Here is a 19,063-nt window from a genome sequence, read left to right as displayed (position 1 = left end):
ACGTTGGAAATGCTTTTTTAGCAACTCACATAAATGTCTTTACATTTTGAAGTGATTACATTTTGGACAGACATAGATGTAAATCGCAACTTGACTGGTTGTTTTGAGGCCACTGTGAGGCATTATTTGAATGTTCTTGTTTCCTCAAAGACTTGATTTGATTAGATAGAGAATGTAAAAGCCACAGCCCAGACGGTGGAGTAGCACAGGTGTTGTATCCTTTGACAGGAGGGCTCACAGTAGGCTGCTCTGTGCTCCTCACTACTGCCTTGTTTATTTTTAACTCCTAAATCTTCTTAGCCTTTAATTTCTCTACCCCTCTTTCAGTGTGTGTGTGTGTGTGTGTTTGTGGGTGTGTGTGTTGTATGTGTGGGCCTGACTGCTATTGTTTGCTTCATGATGTTCTTGTTTTTCTGTGTATGTTGTTTGCCTGCCAAGCCCAGTCAGAATGATTGTGTGTTTGTGTGTGTATGTTATGTGAGCATGCGTGCACATCTGGGGCCTGTCGGCTTATCGTTTCTAGCGAGGACACTCCCTCCCCGTGCTGCAGGTGGCTGATGGGATATCCACCGTGCCGGGTGTTGGGTGTTGGGTCAGTGTGATGATTTTGTCAGAGGGCAGCGTGGGTGTTTCAGACTATGCTAATGCAACCACCGGTTTGCATGTGTGTACTTGTGTGATTGAGTGTGTCCGTGCGTAAAGGACCTTACCATGCTGTGTGTGTAAGAGGTGAGTACCTGTTCACACACACTCTGTGTGCTGTGCTATTTTTAACTGCTTGACAGCTTAACACACTGTGGGTGCGATGGAGGAGGAGGGGGTGAGTGGGTCTGAGAGGTGAGGGGGAGAGGTGGGAGAAAGGAGTGTTTTTCTAAGGTAGAAAAACATGCTATGTTTGTCTGAATATTAATGTATGATTAATGAGCAAAAACACTACGACCGCCCTGATTGAAAAGAGAGGTGATTGTTGTTCTTTCGTTTTTTTCCCTCGTCGCCTTCTGGCCTCCTCTACTCTGAGGTTAAGATGGGGTGATTGACTCTATGAGTGTGTGTGTGTGTGTGTGTGTGTGTGTGTGTGTGTGTGTGTGTGTGTGTGTGTTGAACTTATTATGAAGTAGTAAAAGGCTGGTTCGGAGTGAAACAAACTGATTTGTAGATACTACTAGACTCTTTGAAATGCTACTTGTAGTTTTTATTTTGATTTTGTTAATTTACTATCAAATGAAGAGTTAACATAACAGTGTTAACATTGCAAACAACACTTTGCATGGTCTATTACATATAAGTGGCATGTTAAATGTTAGTTCTACCAGGCTACTCTCAAAATAATCTAATAAACGTTTTTTTCATGAGCAACAAATACATGATACATCAAGGTAGTTCCTGGTAACTAAGCTGATAATAAACATTGGGTTGTCACGCACTTACAGTGTAAACATTCAACAATTCTGTCTGAAAACCCTCAAATCTGGGGGTTTTCAAAATGTAGTTTATCAACATTGTGGTGAGGAATTCATCACATTGTCTGACAGTTTGATAGGTTTGTGGTTGGTGTGGAATGTCAGTGTTAATGTTTGGACTGAATACAGATTAATAAGAGGATATGTGCACTCACTCAACTGTAAGAATCTGCGTACATCTTGTGAAGGCCTCTTGTGTTTGTTTATGTGTCAGAGTACGACTCTGGCACATAAACATAATTTAACACTTGCACTTGCCATGGTTTGTGAAGTCAAGCCGGGGATGTTAGCGCAGCTATTGCCTCTATTAGGGGGCACTGCTCTTAGCTCTTTTGATTAGGTCCAAAGGAAACCAGCCAAACTGCCTTTCATTACCGCGCCCATTACTCTCCTTTAAATGATAAGTTGTTTAGCTTGAGCTGGTATAATAAATGCCTTCATTTTCAGTTCACCTCTGCTTTTATTTATTCTTCAAACGTAGCTAAGGGTTGACACAGTGGCTTTCTTGGTATTCTTGGAATTGATGAGAAATGATCACCTTCATTTTGTGTTAGTACATTTTTATGTAAGGACAATGTGGGTAGGAGAAGGGTGAACAATGGTGTGGCCCTATATTTGTATAATGCAAAACAGAGAATTGAGCAAGGGTTTTCCCCTTTTCTCTTTCAGTTTTACCACCATGGCCAGATGTCCAGTTACTTTAACCAACGGTCTGCAGATATGTGTTTATTGTATGCAGTTTGTAGGGATAGCTCACTCCATCCATACTTTACCTGTTGATTTGTGTTGTCAGAGGATAATGTGTGTAGTAGTGCTTTCTCACTTGTGTTTCCTGCTCTGTTCCTCCTCCAACATCAGACTGTCTTGCACAGACACAACACAGAATTACTGACACACATCTATATCAGAATATTCACTATGAGATAAATAATTACACTGGTGAAAATCACCATTATTTGTTAGAACAATGTGGAATCTAAATTCAGTTTGATTGTTTTATACGTTTATACAGTTCTAGCAATGTCCACAACGTGGCAGTGTTCTGTTAGAATTTAAGTAGTGTGATGGTTCCATGCACTAACTGTGAGCCTAAGGTATGTGTGATGGTACACACATACACACACGCTGAGGGGCATAAATCTCGGCCTAATCGGCTCTCCCCAGCCACCGTGTCCCAGTAGACCCAGTAATAACAGCCACACCACTGGTTTGTTCCTGCCCAGCTTTGACTTGCTGCCAAGGGCGAGCACACACACACATGCACACTCCCACTGTGAGATATTTTACTTGCTGATGGCATATAAACGAACATACATATCTTACCGCAGATTCCAAATATTCCTTGAATGAGTACGACAGAATATGTTGCATTGCCCTGGTGTTAAGCACAACACACCTATGGCTCCTCGTCTGGCACCAGAAGCTGCTGTTTTTCTTTTTAGCAGGCCCTCTTCTGTCTGCCCATGCATCCTCTCTTAGACATTGATGAAAATGTCCCTATTTTAAACTTTCAGACTGTTGAGGAGAAGTGGGAGATCATGTCAGCAAATCCCCCTTTGTTGTAATCTCTTTCCTCTTTTTTTCACTTTCACATGCCTTCAGCCTGTTTGTGTTTGTCTGTTCATCAGCATTTCCCACTCTCTTTGTCTTGTTCCCTGGGCTGATATGCTATCATTTGTGGTTAGGTTGATTAGTGAAAAGTCTGTCCCAGGCGTGGCTTTTTAGGGCTCCTTCGTCTCAATGAACAAGACAACTTTAAAGCTGTCGGCAAACATTCACACAAACACACAAAATGCTCCCTTTGCCCGGCACACCCCGAGCACCACACACTCACCACGCTCTGTTGATCCTACAGAATGTTTGAGCGGAAAGATTTATCGTGACAAAATTACACCCTTCACACTTCTCCTCGCCCCCTCCCTATTTCTCTTTAAGGCTTTCCGTCTGATTTTTCCTTTTGTCTTTTCAAACTGCTCTTTTAAGACATTGAGCTGATAGGAAACCCATTTTCACATTTGTGGCAAGCAAATGTGTTTTCTTTTTCGCACACTGATGGAGAAAGGATGGGAATGTGATTGATGAATGTGCGTGTATGGGAGTGTGTGTGTGTGCGTAGAATCTGTGCATGTAGTAGTCTGCACATGGCATATATGACACCCTTGCCTTCAGGCTAGAATTGAACCTTTTGACCGTATCCTTCATTCAGGATGCCGGCACTTATTGCTATAGTGTTACGTTTGATCCTATTCATTCCATATGCTCGGTCCTCTGACACATGTGGAGCAGAGAAGACAGTCTTTGATGACATGCTCTCTTGCATGACTTAATTTCCCCCATTGTACTCTTAACTGTACTCCAACCGTTGTTGATAAGGGGTTAGTACACACTCTCTCCAGGGGATAGATAAATACTAGAGACGGACAAATATACTGACATACACACACTTGCAGTGACTCAATATTACACATATGGTCAGTAGGAGATTAGGCTTGTGGCAGCAGTGGGCATACCAGTCTGTGGGAGGCATGCTCTGACAGCAGTAATCCCTCCTTATCCACAACAGACATGGACAAGAGGATAAGGCCCTTGTCATTACAACTTACTGGGAGAACTGGGAAGAATGATAGCAATGGGAAACCATGGCCTCTGACGGCCTTAATATAGATGTCCCCTCTTTATGTGGTTCCTGCCTGATTTGGTGGCTTTTCGTTACGCACTGATTGTCTGTTCTTTTTTCCAAATGTGGCCATGATGGTATTGTAGTTCCTCTTGCATTTAATCAGTCTGTAACTTTGATTTATGTATCTGTCCCATTGGTGAGAGAATCAGGTACTTTACTTTATTCAGTACCACTCAAACAGTTGTTTTTCAAAGAGGTGCTACATTATATATTGTTTACACACATTATATTTGGAATAAGTCAATATGTGAGTGCGTTATCTATTTTATGATCCTATGTAGCTCAGTTGGTATTCCATGTGTCCATGTTTTTACATTTCCCACAGCTGCCTGTAGTTCAACCAGGGAGCAGCAGCAACACACACTTACTTTTGTCTCTTACAGTGCATTTTCTTTGATATGAAGCCTATGTTCCGTCCCACTGTCTACAAACGTATTATTTTCCATCTAGCATGGCATGCACTATAGCAGTGTACAATCCAATGGAATAGTCCTGCAATGAAACCCCTCTGAAGCTTTAAGTGGTGGCCTAAAGATTTGACTAGCCTGGGGGTCACATACCCGTGGTTCAGTAAATATATATCTGGATGGGAATTCAAAGAGCAGTGCTTGCCACCATTTAGGGCCCTTTGAGCAAGGGCGACTCCCTCACGACCACAACTGAGGCGCCCCTGACCCACAATTGCTCCGATAGAGCTGCTCTAGTGGCAAGCAGATCAGACAGTGGATGAGCTGCAGAGCTTTGGGTGTCAACATGTGTTGGTGTGAACAGGGTGTTTTTAACCCTTATGTTGTGTTCGGGTCTCCCGTGACCCGTTTCAAGTTAAAATTATATAATAACTACGTTCTAGTTTTTTTTGATCGGAACAAGGCTTCATGATATCCTCCACAACAGCTATATAAACACTACAAAACTGATTTTGACAATTTTTGAAAAAAAAGGGGATAATTTGGTGTTTCGGGTCTAGGGAGACCCAGCAGAATTGTTTTGGGTGACTCGAGGTCAAATTTGGACCAATCAAGATTCATCTTTGACTTTAGACACCCCAGCCCCACCCCCTTCATCCACTGTAACAATAATTGTTCGCAACATGCACCTGGTCTCCCCTCCCTCTGCCCCCCTCCCCCCACGGGAACTCGACCTTTCTCAAAGAATATGTACACTAACACTTGAACCTGAACACACATATGCATGTATGCAATATGTGGTGTGATGTGTTTTGGGGCCATAACACTAAATTACAACAGGATTGTACGGTTATGAAAGCATTATAAGTTAGTTATGATAACGATGTAGTTAAAACAATATTAGATGATAGTAATTTTCTTTGTGTGTTTTGGACTGAGATAAATCATGGGTCAAAATCAAAATGTCCCCGCGAACACCATGAACGGTAACAGCTTTTGAACACAACACAAGGGTTAACAAAGAGAACATTACTCTTTATAACTCCTTAGGAAAATAAAGTTGAACAAAAAGTTAAGAATGTGCAGTGTAGTCAGTCAAGTAACATAGGAATTAATAAACAGGAGAATACAACACAGCCATACAGTACAGTGAACGTTTGGTAGCTTTGCTCTGACACATAGACTACGCACACAGATATGTGATAGCTGCTGTTATAGCAGATACCTTGAGCTTGGAATAGATTTAGGAGCTGAGTGCGAGATGGTTGTGCATCAGCAATAATATTTGTGTTAAATAGAGGATGTAAATAGAGCAGTTGCCTAAAAGGCCTTTGTGATGTTCCTCTAGATTTTTCTGTGACTCTTTTAGAGAGGTGTTGATTAAGCTTTATGGCGCGTTTCCACTGCAGCGGGTAGCTCGCTTTAAGCGTGTCGAGCCGTGCGGGCCCCGTTTTTGGTTGCGTTTCCACTTGGCCTAGTTTTGGCCCGGGGCTACTTTTTCTCCTTTTTTCTGGCACGACTAAATCGTGGTTCTAGGGCCAGGAACAACCAGGCTGAGTATGCTAAACTAGAGAGAGAATCGCTGGCAAGGGGGCTACAACTACAACAAGATGAACATATTTGACCGTGATTTAATTGTAATACACGTTTCAAAATGATGCCGAAGTAACAACATACTGATACCGGTTAGTAAAAAACATGAATTAATGCTTTAACAAGTCTGCAGACAGACGGCAGGCGAAACACCTTTTAAAATGCGTGTTTTCTAAATGGAGCTTGGCTAAGCTAACGTTATATATGCTCCGACCGTCCACACTCAGAACAACGGCCTATACAGACATAAATAAACCAGCGACTGTATTCGCCATACACAGGCAGTCTGTGGTTTGTACTTGTTTAACTTTTGTCTAGTTTCTGAACAGATATGAAGAGCTGTGATCTCTTGAGTGCTAAGAGCTAACGGCTGTGTTATTTTTCTGGGGCTCTCATTGAAGATGACGTCACGGCTCCGCCTACACTGCGTTACAATAGTAACTACCCCCGTTCCTAAACTGTAATGGAAGCGCAGCATTAAAGTGAGCCGGGCCTAATAAGGCCTAACCAAACCGAGCGAGGCCTGCAGTGGAAACGCGCCATTAGAGGATTTTGTCAATGCCAATTTGTATTTGACTCCATTATAGGGAGGTCTTTCTCATATAGCAGATGTACAATATAGTACAACAACATAACACAACCATGAAATGGTCACTCCAGGTTTTATGATTTTATAATTTAAAATGTTTTTTATTTATCAAAAAGCATTTTTAATTATCGGAATGGACCACACTCGACAATTTGAACCTGCTCTGTGTCGGTATTTGTGTTCGTGCCCATTAGCTCAAATATGTGTGTGTGCGTGCGTGCTTGTGTGTGTGGGCATAGTTGTAGGTCAGAGCTACCATTAATTATTGATAGAAAAAGTGTAGCGCTCGTGCTGGTAGAAAGTGTTGCCAAGCAAGAGCTTTAGTTTGCCAGAGACATCTGCGAGAGAGTCAGAGATACCAAGTGAGAGGTAAGGAATAGAAAGACAGAGACTGAAAGAGTGATAGAGACGGACTCATATGACCTATAACTGAGTGTGTCATTCCCGATGGTGAGCAGAGAAAGAAGAAGAGAGAGCAGAGAACATATCAGCACCTGCTTTTAAAGACGGAGCGAAGTCCTCGGAGAGCATTAAACGGGGACCATCTTAAAGGATATTTTTTTTCTTTTCAATACTTTTTTCAGGATGTACAGTAGAAGATAACAGCCTTTTTTAAAGAAGGATAGAGGTTGGAATTGCTCAGACTCATCAGTCCATCTTTTTAAGTGGCTGTGAAGCTGTGGGTGTTTAACAGTACAGAAGATGATGAGCCGCCAAGCTTATTTTTACAGAGTTCCTCCTCAGGAACTCCATCGCCGGAACCATCTCCAGGCCGAACCGGCCAAGACCAGAGCTCTGCAGACTGTTGTTGATATGAAGGTAGGACTCACAGTGGGTTTAGGAATTAACGAGAGCAGGCAACAATTTAAGTAATAATGTGCTTATGTAGGTGTTGTGATAAGAATTGAAGCATGATGTTGCAATGTAGTTTGCTTATCAGTTGCAGCATGTTACATTACATTACATGTTACTTGTTAGACGCTTTTATCCAAAGCGACTTACATTACATTCAGTACTGTGGACAATCCCCACAGGAACAATTTGGGGTGAAGTGTCTTGCCCAGGGACACTCGAACTTGCTACCCCCTGATTCAAAGTCCAGCACTCTATCCACTGAGCCACAGCCGCCCGGTATAGTCCGGTATCATCTCCATACCAACAAAGCTTTAATTATTGAGGTGCACTGCTGTAATGTGAGCAGTGGTAGAGGAGCTGACTCACCTTGTTAATGCAGGCACAGACATACAGGCACAACCAATCTGAAGAACATTGTCTTATTGTTTCCTCGTGTCTGTATGGCGGCCATGCCCATGTAAAGGCCATTATTGGCCCATGCAGAGTTGAACACTTATTCAATTTGTTTCAAATGTCACATATGGAAGCTTTCACTCTCATCTCAGCCTTTTGAAGTCGTTAGAGCTGTGAAAAATGCAGTTGACTCCACATGTGTCTGCATGTACACCCCCACACACACCGTTTTTGCCCAGCAAATGCTTGTTCTAAAAGTAGTTCCTTAATAGCAAAACCACAGTTATTTTTCACACATACTTTGTAATTTGTCTGCCTATTAACAGACTGCACATGTGCAGGTCTGCCCACGCTTTTGTTAATGCTCGAGAGAGGCATAATTAAAATCGGACTGCATTCAAATTAATGGAAAGAGAAATAAACATTGCCAGATTGATAAGATATATGAAGGTGGGGAAAAAGAGAGGAAGACACAGCAACTGTCTAACTTTATCGCTGCTGATAATGTGCTACATTCCCAGGAGGCCTTGTGGTTTTTTGAAATTATCACCTGTTTACGTTGTTGTGTACGGATTCAAAATTCTATATGTTCCTGATCCGTGTGTATGTTTGTTCCAACTTCGGTGATGTCTGTGCTGTTACGTTTTTTAAGTAGTGGATGTTTTCGTTTTGTAATTACAGAACACCAACCCCCCTTTCTGTTTTGATCCTGACGTAATCTGGCAGGTACAGTAATGAGTGCTCTCTCCATTCTGAATATGGGCTACAAATATACAATCTCTGTTTCCTCTATCAGTTTCATAATTGTTTCTGCGTTGGAATTCAGCACCGTACAGTAGTTCATGTTTCAGCGGTTTTAAGACCCTGCTCTTTTGTGTTCCCTTTCTACCCAATGTTATGTTTGATATTACACTCTGTTGTACCTTTGAGTTTGCCTTGTTTCTCTTCCTCAGGGTTATGTTTTTTTTGTGTCTGTGCCCTGTAGCAGAAATAGATAGAAATCAGTTATTAAACGTAGAGCACTGTTTACAATACAGAAACCAACATGCTGAAATGGAAATAAATGAATAGCAGTCTTTGTATGGCCAGAATGCCCCCACTTTGACTTTTTTTTTTCTTCTGGTTGTTCACTTAAAGTCTATGTCCTTGCATACACTCTGTGTGTGTGTATATGTGTGTGTTTTACATAACTTTAGCATTCTTGTTTGCCTTGTATATGTGTTTCTGGGTGTTGAGGATAGTACCTGCAGCACTGTGTGCAGCACCGTGATGTCAGAGGATGTAATAGAGGTCAGATGCTGACATGTTGCCTGTGGTTTGTGCTGATGGCATCATGCAATCTGCTTCCATTTATTCAATTACCTTTCTCTTCTTTTCCAAGGTTTAGCATTTAACGTATGTATGAACCTGTGCTGCTAAACAACCTCTGGACCTGTCCATGACAAACCCTTCCACTCTCTCATAGATACAGCAAAGGAAACATCTTGTCTCTATACAATTGTGTGCCTTGATATTTCCCCTGTTTGACATTATATTAATAGGGTATAAGTATAATCTAGATAGAGGACGCTATGACGTCTTCTGTAAACTATGCTGAATTGCAGGATATGTGTCCTGCAAAATTAAATGAATGTACTTCTTGCAGAATGGCCAGCTGTAGATGAAAAAGAAGCCATGGTTTTAAAATCTCCCTTAAGTCCTCTTTACATTCTGTACAGCGTTTTCTGTCAATTCTTATGTAAACACTATCAATGTGTTTCAAAAGAGACTATCTGTGCCCCTATCCCTATTTTTAAAATGATAGTACGTTCATTCCTTCTCTATGTTAACCATTTTTTTAGTGACCTGCTCTATCAAGTTTTTGTGCATGACATTTTAGAGGGATGAATTAAAAGGTGGATCAATGATTTCTGAGACAGGTTTTCCCTTATTAAAGTCCAGAGTTTTAAATCCATGCCTGCCTACTGTTGCTGGTGCAGGACACAAAGATCTCCTCCCTGGAGAGGAACATCCGAAACTTAGAGGATGAGGTCCAGGTGTTAAAGACCAGCGGCCTGCTGCACCCGGATGAGAGACATGATGAGCTCAAGCAGGTGGAGGTCTACAAGAGCCATTCTAAATTCATGAAGACTAAGGTAGAATGTCTCTGCATGCCACATGAGACCACTTCGCACTGCATGAGTGATGCATGTCTGCCTCGAAACATACAACTGTTTTATTGCATGTCACCAAGTGTGAGGTGAAATCTTACCAAAGTGCATGTTACATAATGTTGTGTCTTTTGGCTGCTGTATCCAGAGCCTCCTGTGTTGCATGAATAACAAGAACTCCTACGCTTGTAATGTGTTATTTTATATTTAGAGTGAGGTTTCTTGTTGCCTTTATTATGTCCCATGAAATGCTTGTATGCCTTACCTGTGTGATGACCAAGCATTGTGCAGCTCTCCTATCTGTGACGGCTGAGGGAGGGAACTCAGGCCCTATCGGCTTACAGTGCACAGTGTCTATTTACTGTCCTATTCTCAGCTAGCAGGAAGACTATGTCTCTCGTCCAGGCTGTATACTGGTTTATTCATTGGGACCCAGCAGTTCCCAGACTGACATAATTATTTGGAATAGGTACATACACATATCTACAGGAGCCGCATGTAAAAATGTAGTCTCAAGTTTCGTTAAGGCCTATCAGTAGCGCGCCATGTGAAAATGTTTCTCTTTTGTCATTAATGGTGCTCTTTGTAGCGTCCATTTGTCATTGCATCAGGGAAGTTCCTGATGCAATCATAAAAGAGATGTTTTTATGAATGGGGCCCTGACAGATGAATGTGAGTTTACAACGACAGAGGAAAGAGCTCTCTATACTGACCTGGGATTATATACATCACAGTGATGGCCCTGGCTCGCTCTCCCATGTCTCATCTTTCTGCGTCACACAGAGAGTCACCATGGAAATGCACAGGCACACAGATTCATTCTATATCCTTGAAGTGTTTAGGGTCGTGGTCTTTCAGCAGGGGTAGCGACTGGTGTTGAGGTGAGACTGTGATAAGAGAAACCAGAGAGGACCGCTTCCCTGTCCTCTGGTTTCTGCTGTGGGCTTTGATTTGCTCGAAACAATAGAAAGTTACTTCTGAGAACATGAATATTTGTTAAAGTATGATAATTGGACATTAGAGTAGAGTTGAATTTATTTATCCACATAATCATTTCTAACTGAACTTGACAAGTGCAACATTCTGAAACATCAGTGGTGTGCTTGAGGAGTGCAAAGTGCGGGGGAGTTGGAGGAGCAAACAGAAAACCTGGTCAGTTTCCCAGCTTGCTGTGGGCTGGAGTTTAGTGGCTTGCTGTCTTCTTGTCTTTGTGTCTCTTTAGGAGAAGGCCTTGTCCCCATGTGTGTCTTCCATCAGAACAGCTTCCACCTTCCACCTCCCCCCTCAACAACCCTGGATCACTGAACAAGCTGAAGTACTCCTCTCATTAGCATCTCTCCTCTCAGTATTTATTTTATTCAACCTAATATTATTGCTCCTTTATTTATCTTTAACGCCCTATCACATTATCATATGATTTTAGTCTACTCCCTACACACTTTCCTACTTCCATTGTCTCCCTGTCTGACTATCCTCTCACTAGTCTCACCTCACAGAGTCATTTGTTTCTCTAGCTCACCCTTTGGCTCCCTTCTCTTATTAGTCAGTCCCCCTTCTCCCTTCTCTCTCGGGTTCCTTATTTCTGAGTGAGGGTCGATTGGCCAAGCTCTGGTCCAGTCAGAATTCCCCTGTCATGAGGCGAACCCTTCTCACACAATTAGAGAAATCTCTCCTTGAATCAGCTTCGAGCATTTTTGGCACCAGCAGAGAGATGACAATCTTGTGCACATAGTTAGCCTCAGCACAGAAACCTCCCTCTGTTAATGCATTTGATTTCCTTTGTGGTTTTTTGGTCTGTTCTGTGTAGCCTTCTCTTAAATAAAACCTGTAATCTGTCAACTACGTGAGCGTAATATTGCTCTCTATAACTCTGTCTGGCTGCATGCATTTTCTCTCTTTGGCTGTTTGCCAATAGGTATTGGACACTCTAGAGCAGTGGTTCTCAAAGTGGGGGGTGCGCCCCCCCAGGGGGGCACAGAGGCATGACAGGGGGGGTGCGAGAGACCAGGGGGGAAAATGGTTATTTAAAAAAAAAAAAAAGATTTAAAAAAAAAAAAAAATCATATTTTGAAAAATTATTGATTGAAAATAATATGATACAGTACTATTACATCTGGGTCTCTGTGTTTCATTAAAGCTTGGCTCTGTGTGTGTGTGTGTGTGTGTGTGTGTGTGTGTGTGTGTGTGTGTGTGTGTGTGTGTGTGTGTGTGTGTGTGTGTGTGTGTGGAACGAGCCATTTTGTGTGTGTGCGCGAGCGAGAGAGAGAGAGAGCGCACCGGTACCAGAGATTGTTGTTGTTAGCTTCTGGTGCTAGCGAGCTACGCTAACGGATATAAGGAGTTTTTTCAACAACAAAGGCTCAGTGAGCTAAAGGGTTATCTCAGTGGGTCTCAAACGTTTTGGTCACCATTAATGTAAACAATTATTTCCGAGGCACACGTTTATATGATCATTATAGTTATAAAATAAGAGAATACATTAAAAACAGGTATGAAATACTATATATTAAAAAAAGAATACAGTTTAAAAGGGGAGTGATTTGTAAAATATCCATAAAGAAAAAGTAAATCTGTTTACAATTCTGTTACTTGAATATTTAAAAATCTTCCCGGGGGAGCTTGCCCCCAGACCCCCCTATGTGAGGTCCACACACCACCTATAAAAATAGTACTTTACCCCTGCTTACACCTATATGCCGTGAGCTGATTATCGAGCCTTCATGGTAACAGTCGCAGGTACACTGTGTATTTGCGTGGAGAGTGTTGCAGTAGAACATTCCACTGTAGCGCCCGGTACATTAATGGGAAACCCTAAATGTTTGAGCACCCTCTATGAAACGTCAAGCTACCCCACAGCACCCCCAAAATAAATCTCTGGCGCCGCCACTGAGCCTGACTATTTGTGTTGGGGGGGCCCGACTTTTTTTTTTCTCCAAAGGGGGGGCCTGACAGAAAAAGTTTGAGAACCACTGCTCTAGAGTAAGGACTGTTAATGTAGGGCTTGTGTGACTTTAATGTATCATCTCTCCAAAAAAATACACGATTGGCATATTTACTGTATATATTAAAGTTTTTCGAAATGGATGAAAAATGAATTGAGTTTTAGCAAGATGTGTCACAGCCTGACACTGTTTTTAAAAATTTGATTTATCATGGTAACAAAATAATTACTGTAGTAGCATTAATAAACAAAACTTGAATAATAAGTTAGCTCTGATGCTATTATTGATGTCCATATTGCCTACTCCTAAATTATAAAGCATGTTTCAGAGCATGTGTTTTTGCATGAAGTGTGCATGTGGTTTGTGTGTGTGTGTTGTCGTGATCTGCTGGTTTATCAATTGACTCAGCGATGATATAAAGTGTTCATTACAAATGTGTGGTTGTTTCTGTGATTTTCAGATAGAGCAGCTGAAGCAGGAGCTGAACAGGAAGGAGTCAGAGATGCAGGCCCTGCAGACCAAACTGGAAACACTGACCAATCAGAACTCAGACAGCAAACAACACATCGAGGTGCTAAAGGAGTCTCTCAGCGCCAAGGAGCAACGGGCCAATACACTGCAGACAGAGGTCAGTACACATTCACAGAAACTCACAAAGAAATGAAGCTGATTGGCCAACAGCTGCACATTAATGGTGATGATGTTCAATGTGCGCTATTTCTGGAATACGCCACTTTTACTATCTTGCATGCACAGATACATATAATATGACAGAGGTCTTCACAACCTCTGCAAGACAATCTTGTGTTTTTCTGCATGGTTTCTTTCCCTTTTCTGATTCTCTAATGGACGCTGAGGTGGGTGGAGAAAATGTCTATGTGTGTGGCTCCTTTAGTCCACCAGTGGGCTAGGACATGTGGGAGGGTCAGTCAGAAGGCTTAAGAAAGCTGGCAGCATTCTTTTTCATCTCTGAAGTTTCCAAACTCTTTGGCTCTAATGATTGTATCAGTGCTGTTAGGGAAGTAAGCGTGTTGTACTGTGCAGTGTGTAGAGAGATGGAGGTGTGTGTGGGGGGTGGCGAGCATTCATCATTTTTCTCCATCACTCTCTTAACTTGGAGCCGATACTTTAGATCTTGTTGTGCAGTTCAGAACAGCCTGTTAACTATGTCCACTCAACATTACAGGAAGCAATTTGGGCCAAAATTAGGCTTAATTGTCCATACATGTGCAAGGAATTGGCCCTCGCAGTCAGTAGAATACATCATACTTAAAGGAATTGGTTTTCAGTGGGTGGTTTCTGAGTGTACATGTTTTAGTTTGTGTCCTACTGAAATGGCATGTAAAGAAATGTTTGCGTGTTTATGTGTGTCCTCTGCCATATGTGTTATTGTATGGCGAGAAAAGGAGACAAGTCACCTCAGTAATTAAAGATGTTTGTCCCTTAATTAAGTCTCCCTTGATTTAGTCAATCAGGTGTTTACTACACTTTTAACCCACATACTCCGGTGTGAACGCGCCGAGAGAGGGAAGAGTGACGGGCTAAGCAGCAAGAGGTTTACACATAGCGCATCATTCATACAGAAATCATGGTGTTACAGCATATAACCAGTGTCGGGGAGACGACTAAAAAAGCCATTTAGTCGTCTGACTTATAACTTAAAACCTGTAATCATTCATGGCTAGCTAATGTTTTCTTACTACATTTATGTGCCGCTGAGGCGAAGTTTGCCGTGATGCACTGCAACAAATATGGCAACGGCTTGCTCACTTTAATCTGGCATTAATTCAACCAGTTTATGTTTATAGGGGTTAACACATTGCACGTGAATACAGTGCATTAATTGCAGGTAAGGTTCAGTTAAAGATTCCAAACCTTAAGCTTATGAGATTTTACAAGGCATTGAATCTCTCTTCTGTTAGTCACTAAGACAGCTGAAAGGATGGCTGTTGCTGTCTTGAAAAAACCTTTTATTCATGTTATAAATATGATTTCTTTATATAATTCATCTTAACGACTTAAAGGTCCCATGTCATGGCCATTTCTACGGATCATAATTCCATTGTTGAGGTATACTAGAATAGATTTATATTGTGCAATTTTCCAAACTCACATTGGTTTCTCATACAGCATCTCTGCATAGTATGTGTATTCACTCTCTGTCCTACACGCCTTGTTGGAGCTCCTGCCCCCCCCCCTCCCTGTGAACCCACTGTGCTCTGATTGGTCAGCTCGCCCACTCTGTTCTGATGAGTCCACCACCGTTACAGTGGAACATCAGTGATTATGTGTTACAATGGCGTTTGTTAGCAACCAGAAAATGACACCAGTAATGACAAACAGATGAGAATGCTGCGTGGGGTCTGGGTGCCGTGTTGGTGGGACGTTGCGCGGCTCGCTGCTGCTGCGAGCAGTGTGAGCTGTCCCCCAAACCACTACAGTTACTAACATTGCCCCGACACGCGTTACTTCGTTACTTTTATAAAATAATCACACTCACTGACAGACTAGAGGGGTTTCCGCCGCAGGTTTAAAGTCTATGGTTTATATACATGTAGGCCTATGTAATCTGCGCAACTTGCGAGACCACATCTCCACGTGCAGCAGTGCTGCATAAACATGGCTGAGTCTTCTCATCTGTAAACTCCCTCAACGGGGCCGCTCGCTCTCTTTTGTTGATCGCCCTCTCACGGGTGAACAGTTCAATGCCCCGCTTCATTGTAGGAATTCTGCCATGTCTCTACCACTTTAGTTTGACCATCTCTGTTACTAAGTTATGGAATACTAAATAAATAAGTAATTAGATACCTTACCGTTACTGCGCTCAAAAAGAATGATAAGAATAATGCGTCTTGAACTGGTTTAATTAATTAGTGTCTTGACGTTTCACAGACTGTTAGCTTGTTGTGTGGCTGGTAGCCTATTTTAGAGCATAAAGAAAGACTTGTGTTATGTCTTCCTTAATGCAATAGTAATTGGGGGTGCAAGTGGAGTCTCGCAGAGGCAAAACTGTGGCGCGCACACTGTAGGTGCGCCGCAGTCTGCGTGATCTGCCTGTAGGGAGGGGCGGGCCGGCCCTGCGAGTAAAGTAACGAGTAAAGTAACGAGTAAAGTAACGAGTTACTTTATGTAGAGAGTAACGAAGTAGTGTAATATATTACTTTTTTTAAAAAGTAATATATAATATGTAATATATTACTTTTTTTTAGTAACGACCCCATCTCTGGTGAGGAGCTCCACGGATGGGTCCATAGGTATGGTCACGTCACTGTACCCAGGAAGAAAAAGAGAAATCTCCAACGAGGCGTTCTGGGGCAGCATAGACAGGTCTTTTTTGTGTTAGAGTTTTACTCGGTACAGGGTGTACTTTGAGGGTTTGTGACTTTGCAGACCGTTCACATGCATACAAACCTTCATAACACACAAGGGGACGGGTAATAACCGGAAAAGCATGACATGGGACCTTTAATTTTGATCATGCAAACCCCCATACAATCAACATAAAGCTAAAAGGATCTTATGAATACACTGTTCAGAGCAGGATTCCAATGGATAACATTATATACCACTATATAAACAACTGTATAGTGGTTTATGCATATCAGATGAATATTATACCATTAGAAAATATCATGCTGTTTTTGACCACTATAATTGCTAGTTGCTTGAGCCATTCAATGTGAAATGAAAATGATGGGCAGGCATTGTGTGTGTGTCTGTTTATATGACATACTGTATATGTATGTTTACGCATTAACATGTGGGTTCATGACAAGGGAATTATATATAATTGAATATAATGCTCAGGGCACTGGCACATCACTGTAGTCTCTCTTCACTTCTCATTTTCTAGGCTACTGCAGCAGGCTGTAATCAGATCTGACAGTCTTGATCACCACAAACACACACACACATTCGCACAAAAAGACATGCACACGAAAACACGTACGCTGTCACTGCTGATTGCTGGACTCTCTTCTCTGGTCTAGAGTAGTTTTACCCTGCGATTGAAGTGGCATTTCCCCTAGCTTGGGAAAGGCTAAGGTTTCCTGGACTAAGTGGGCAAACCAGAGGATGAGTAAAGTTATTAAGTGTGCTCGAGGCCAGCATCCTCTACTGTCTGTCAATCATTCGGCTGAAAAAGCACAGCCATATTTACTGGAGCTCCCTTCTCACCTCATTCCTTCCATCCTCTCATTTTATTACTTCATCTCCCTTCAGTTTGTTTCAGCTTTCCGACATCGCATTTAATATTCCCCACATTCCCTCTCTGTTTTACTCATGACTACTGGGGCATCATACCCCTCCCTGTGTGTGTGTGTGTGTGTGTGTGTGTGTGTGTGTGTGTGTGTGTGTGTGTGTGTGTGTGTGTGTGTGGGCAAGGCAGTCTCATCATGAATGACAGTGATTGGTACAGTAGTCCACTCCCCCAGAGACCGGCTGGTGTCTCCCAGACCTGAGGAGTAGTTTAATCTCACATACACTTGTCTCTAAAAGCAATAGGAAGAAGGGACCAGTCAGGGAACAGAGCAGCACTGTGAGCGAGGGAATGAGAAAATGGAATTGTATTTATTTGTCAGTCAAAGTTACGGACAGATTCTAAATTGCCATGATTGAATGGGGCTCCAGATAACTGGAAAATGTGGAACATAATGAGTCTATGCTTGTAAGACTTCTGCCCACGTCTGTGGAAACTAAACCCTTTAATACAGTATGTGCATGTGTCATTTCTGTCCTGATCACGACAATGCAGGGCTGTAACTTTACTCCGGCCGATCAGGTAACATATCAGAGACCTTCCTGAATATTTAACCAGCCAGGAACAAAGGAATAGGCCATGAACCCTATTGGCAAAGGGACATGCATGTGCTTTGACTTTGAGGATATACTTGTCAATATAAACGTTAAACTAAATGAGGCCAAATCTGACTTTTGAGATGGGGTGCTCTGTTTAGTTGAGACAGCACTTTCCACACTTGGCCATTTCCACACTTAGATGGATAGAATTGGAGGATGAAACCCTCACTTGGCCACTGACGCAATAAAATCCGAAAAAAACGCGTAAAGTTGCCATCTCTTTGTCTAAAAGACACACCCTATTCATTTTGAGACCATAATAATATATCTTGCTCACTGATTATTCATGAAAATTAATGCACAACATGGTTATTGTCATTATAGCAATGAAGAATTATTTTCTTTTGAGTGTGTTTATTATTTTAGAGCACATGTGTCAAACTCAAGGCCCGGGGGCCAAATCAGGCCCGTGGTGGATTTAATTTCGGCCCGCAGGATAATTCTTAATTACTATTAGATCTGGCCCACCGGTATATTGCACGCACACCTTCACTCAATCCTGAGGATTTCCTCAGCTCAGAGCATGACCCCAAACACTGATGAACTTGCACCCAAGATGAGATGCCAAGTATCTTGGCTTGAACTAGCATCACAGAGCAGCACAGAGAGTTTCAATGGATGTTTCATTTTGCACTTTCTTGCGACAACAGGGCATGTTTGGTTTTTCTTTGAGGGAAATAGTTTTTTTGAAGCTGTTGTTGGCCTGTGGAAAAATGTAATCATAAGAAATGACTCCGGAAAAGCTGCAGATAGAGCCATAAGAAATGAATGCAACTGATTATTGAATGTTGTTTTTATAGGCAATAATTTAAGCTGTGTTAGTCCCAAGTTTAATATGTGCAATAAGTTCATTTCAATAAGTTCTGCAATAAACATTGAACCAGTCCGGCCCTCGACTAGTACTGATTTTATTTTGGCCCACTGTGTATTTGAGTTTGACACCCCTGTTTTAGAGCTTCTGTTTTCTCATCTATATGCCAGTATGCATGAAACAACATTAGAGGGAGCCTACATTTGGTAACTTGAAAGCTGCTGTAAGGATGGTTGTTTGAGCTTCGTTTCAGTTCCTCCAACTGTTATTGATCCTTTTCCATACTTTCAGTAAAACAAAATAGGCTTTTTACATTGTGGCTGACT

General features: G+C 42.0%; 1 protein-coding gene across 8 annotated transcripts in view; it reads left to right on the top strand.

The window, feature by feature from the left end:
* The window catches only part of LOC117540713 (ERC protein 2-like), a 113,610-nt gene that overhangs the window by 9,943 nt on the left and 84,604 nt on the right, over positions 1-19,063 (top strand). For 7 of the 8 annotated variants that reach the window (XR_004568201.1, XM_034207505.1, XM_034207504.1 and 4 more), the window contains exons 5-8: positions 7,474-7,548; positions 8,659-8,703; positions 9,957-10,112; positions 13,530-13,697. Coding sequence is in view for 7 of the 8 variants with exons in the window: in XM_034207505.1 (XP_034063396.1) it covers positions 7,474-7,548; positions 8,659-8,703; positions 9,957-10,112; positions 13,530-13,697 (444 nt within the window). In the remaining variant the exon portion in view is untranslated. The remainder of the gene's footprint in view (positions 1-7,473; positions 7,549-8,658; positions 8,704-9,956; positions 10,113-13,529; positions 13,698-19,063) is intronic. The other variant, XM_034207506.1, reaches the window with a different exon arrangement.

This window comes from Gymnodraco acuticeps, unplaced genomic scaffold (assembly GCF_902827175.1).
Source record: "Gymnodraco acuticeps unplaced genomic scaffold, fGymAcu1.1, whole genome shotgun sequence".
Taxonomy (NCBI): domain Eukaryota; kingdom Metazoa; phylum Chordata; class Actinopteri; order Perciformes; family Bathydraconidae; genus Gymnodraco; species Gymnodraco acuticeps.
Note: the sequence above shows the minus strand (reverse complement) of the source record. Positions and strands in the feature narration are given on the sequence as shown.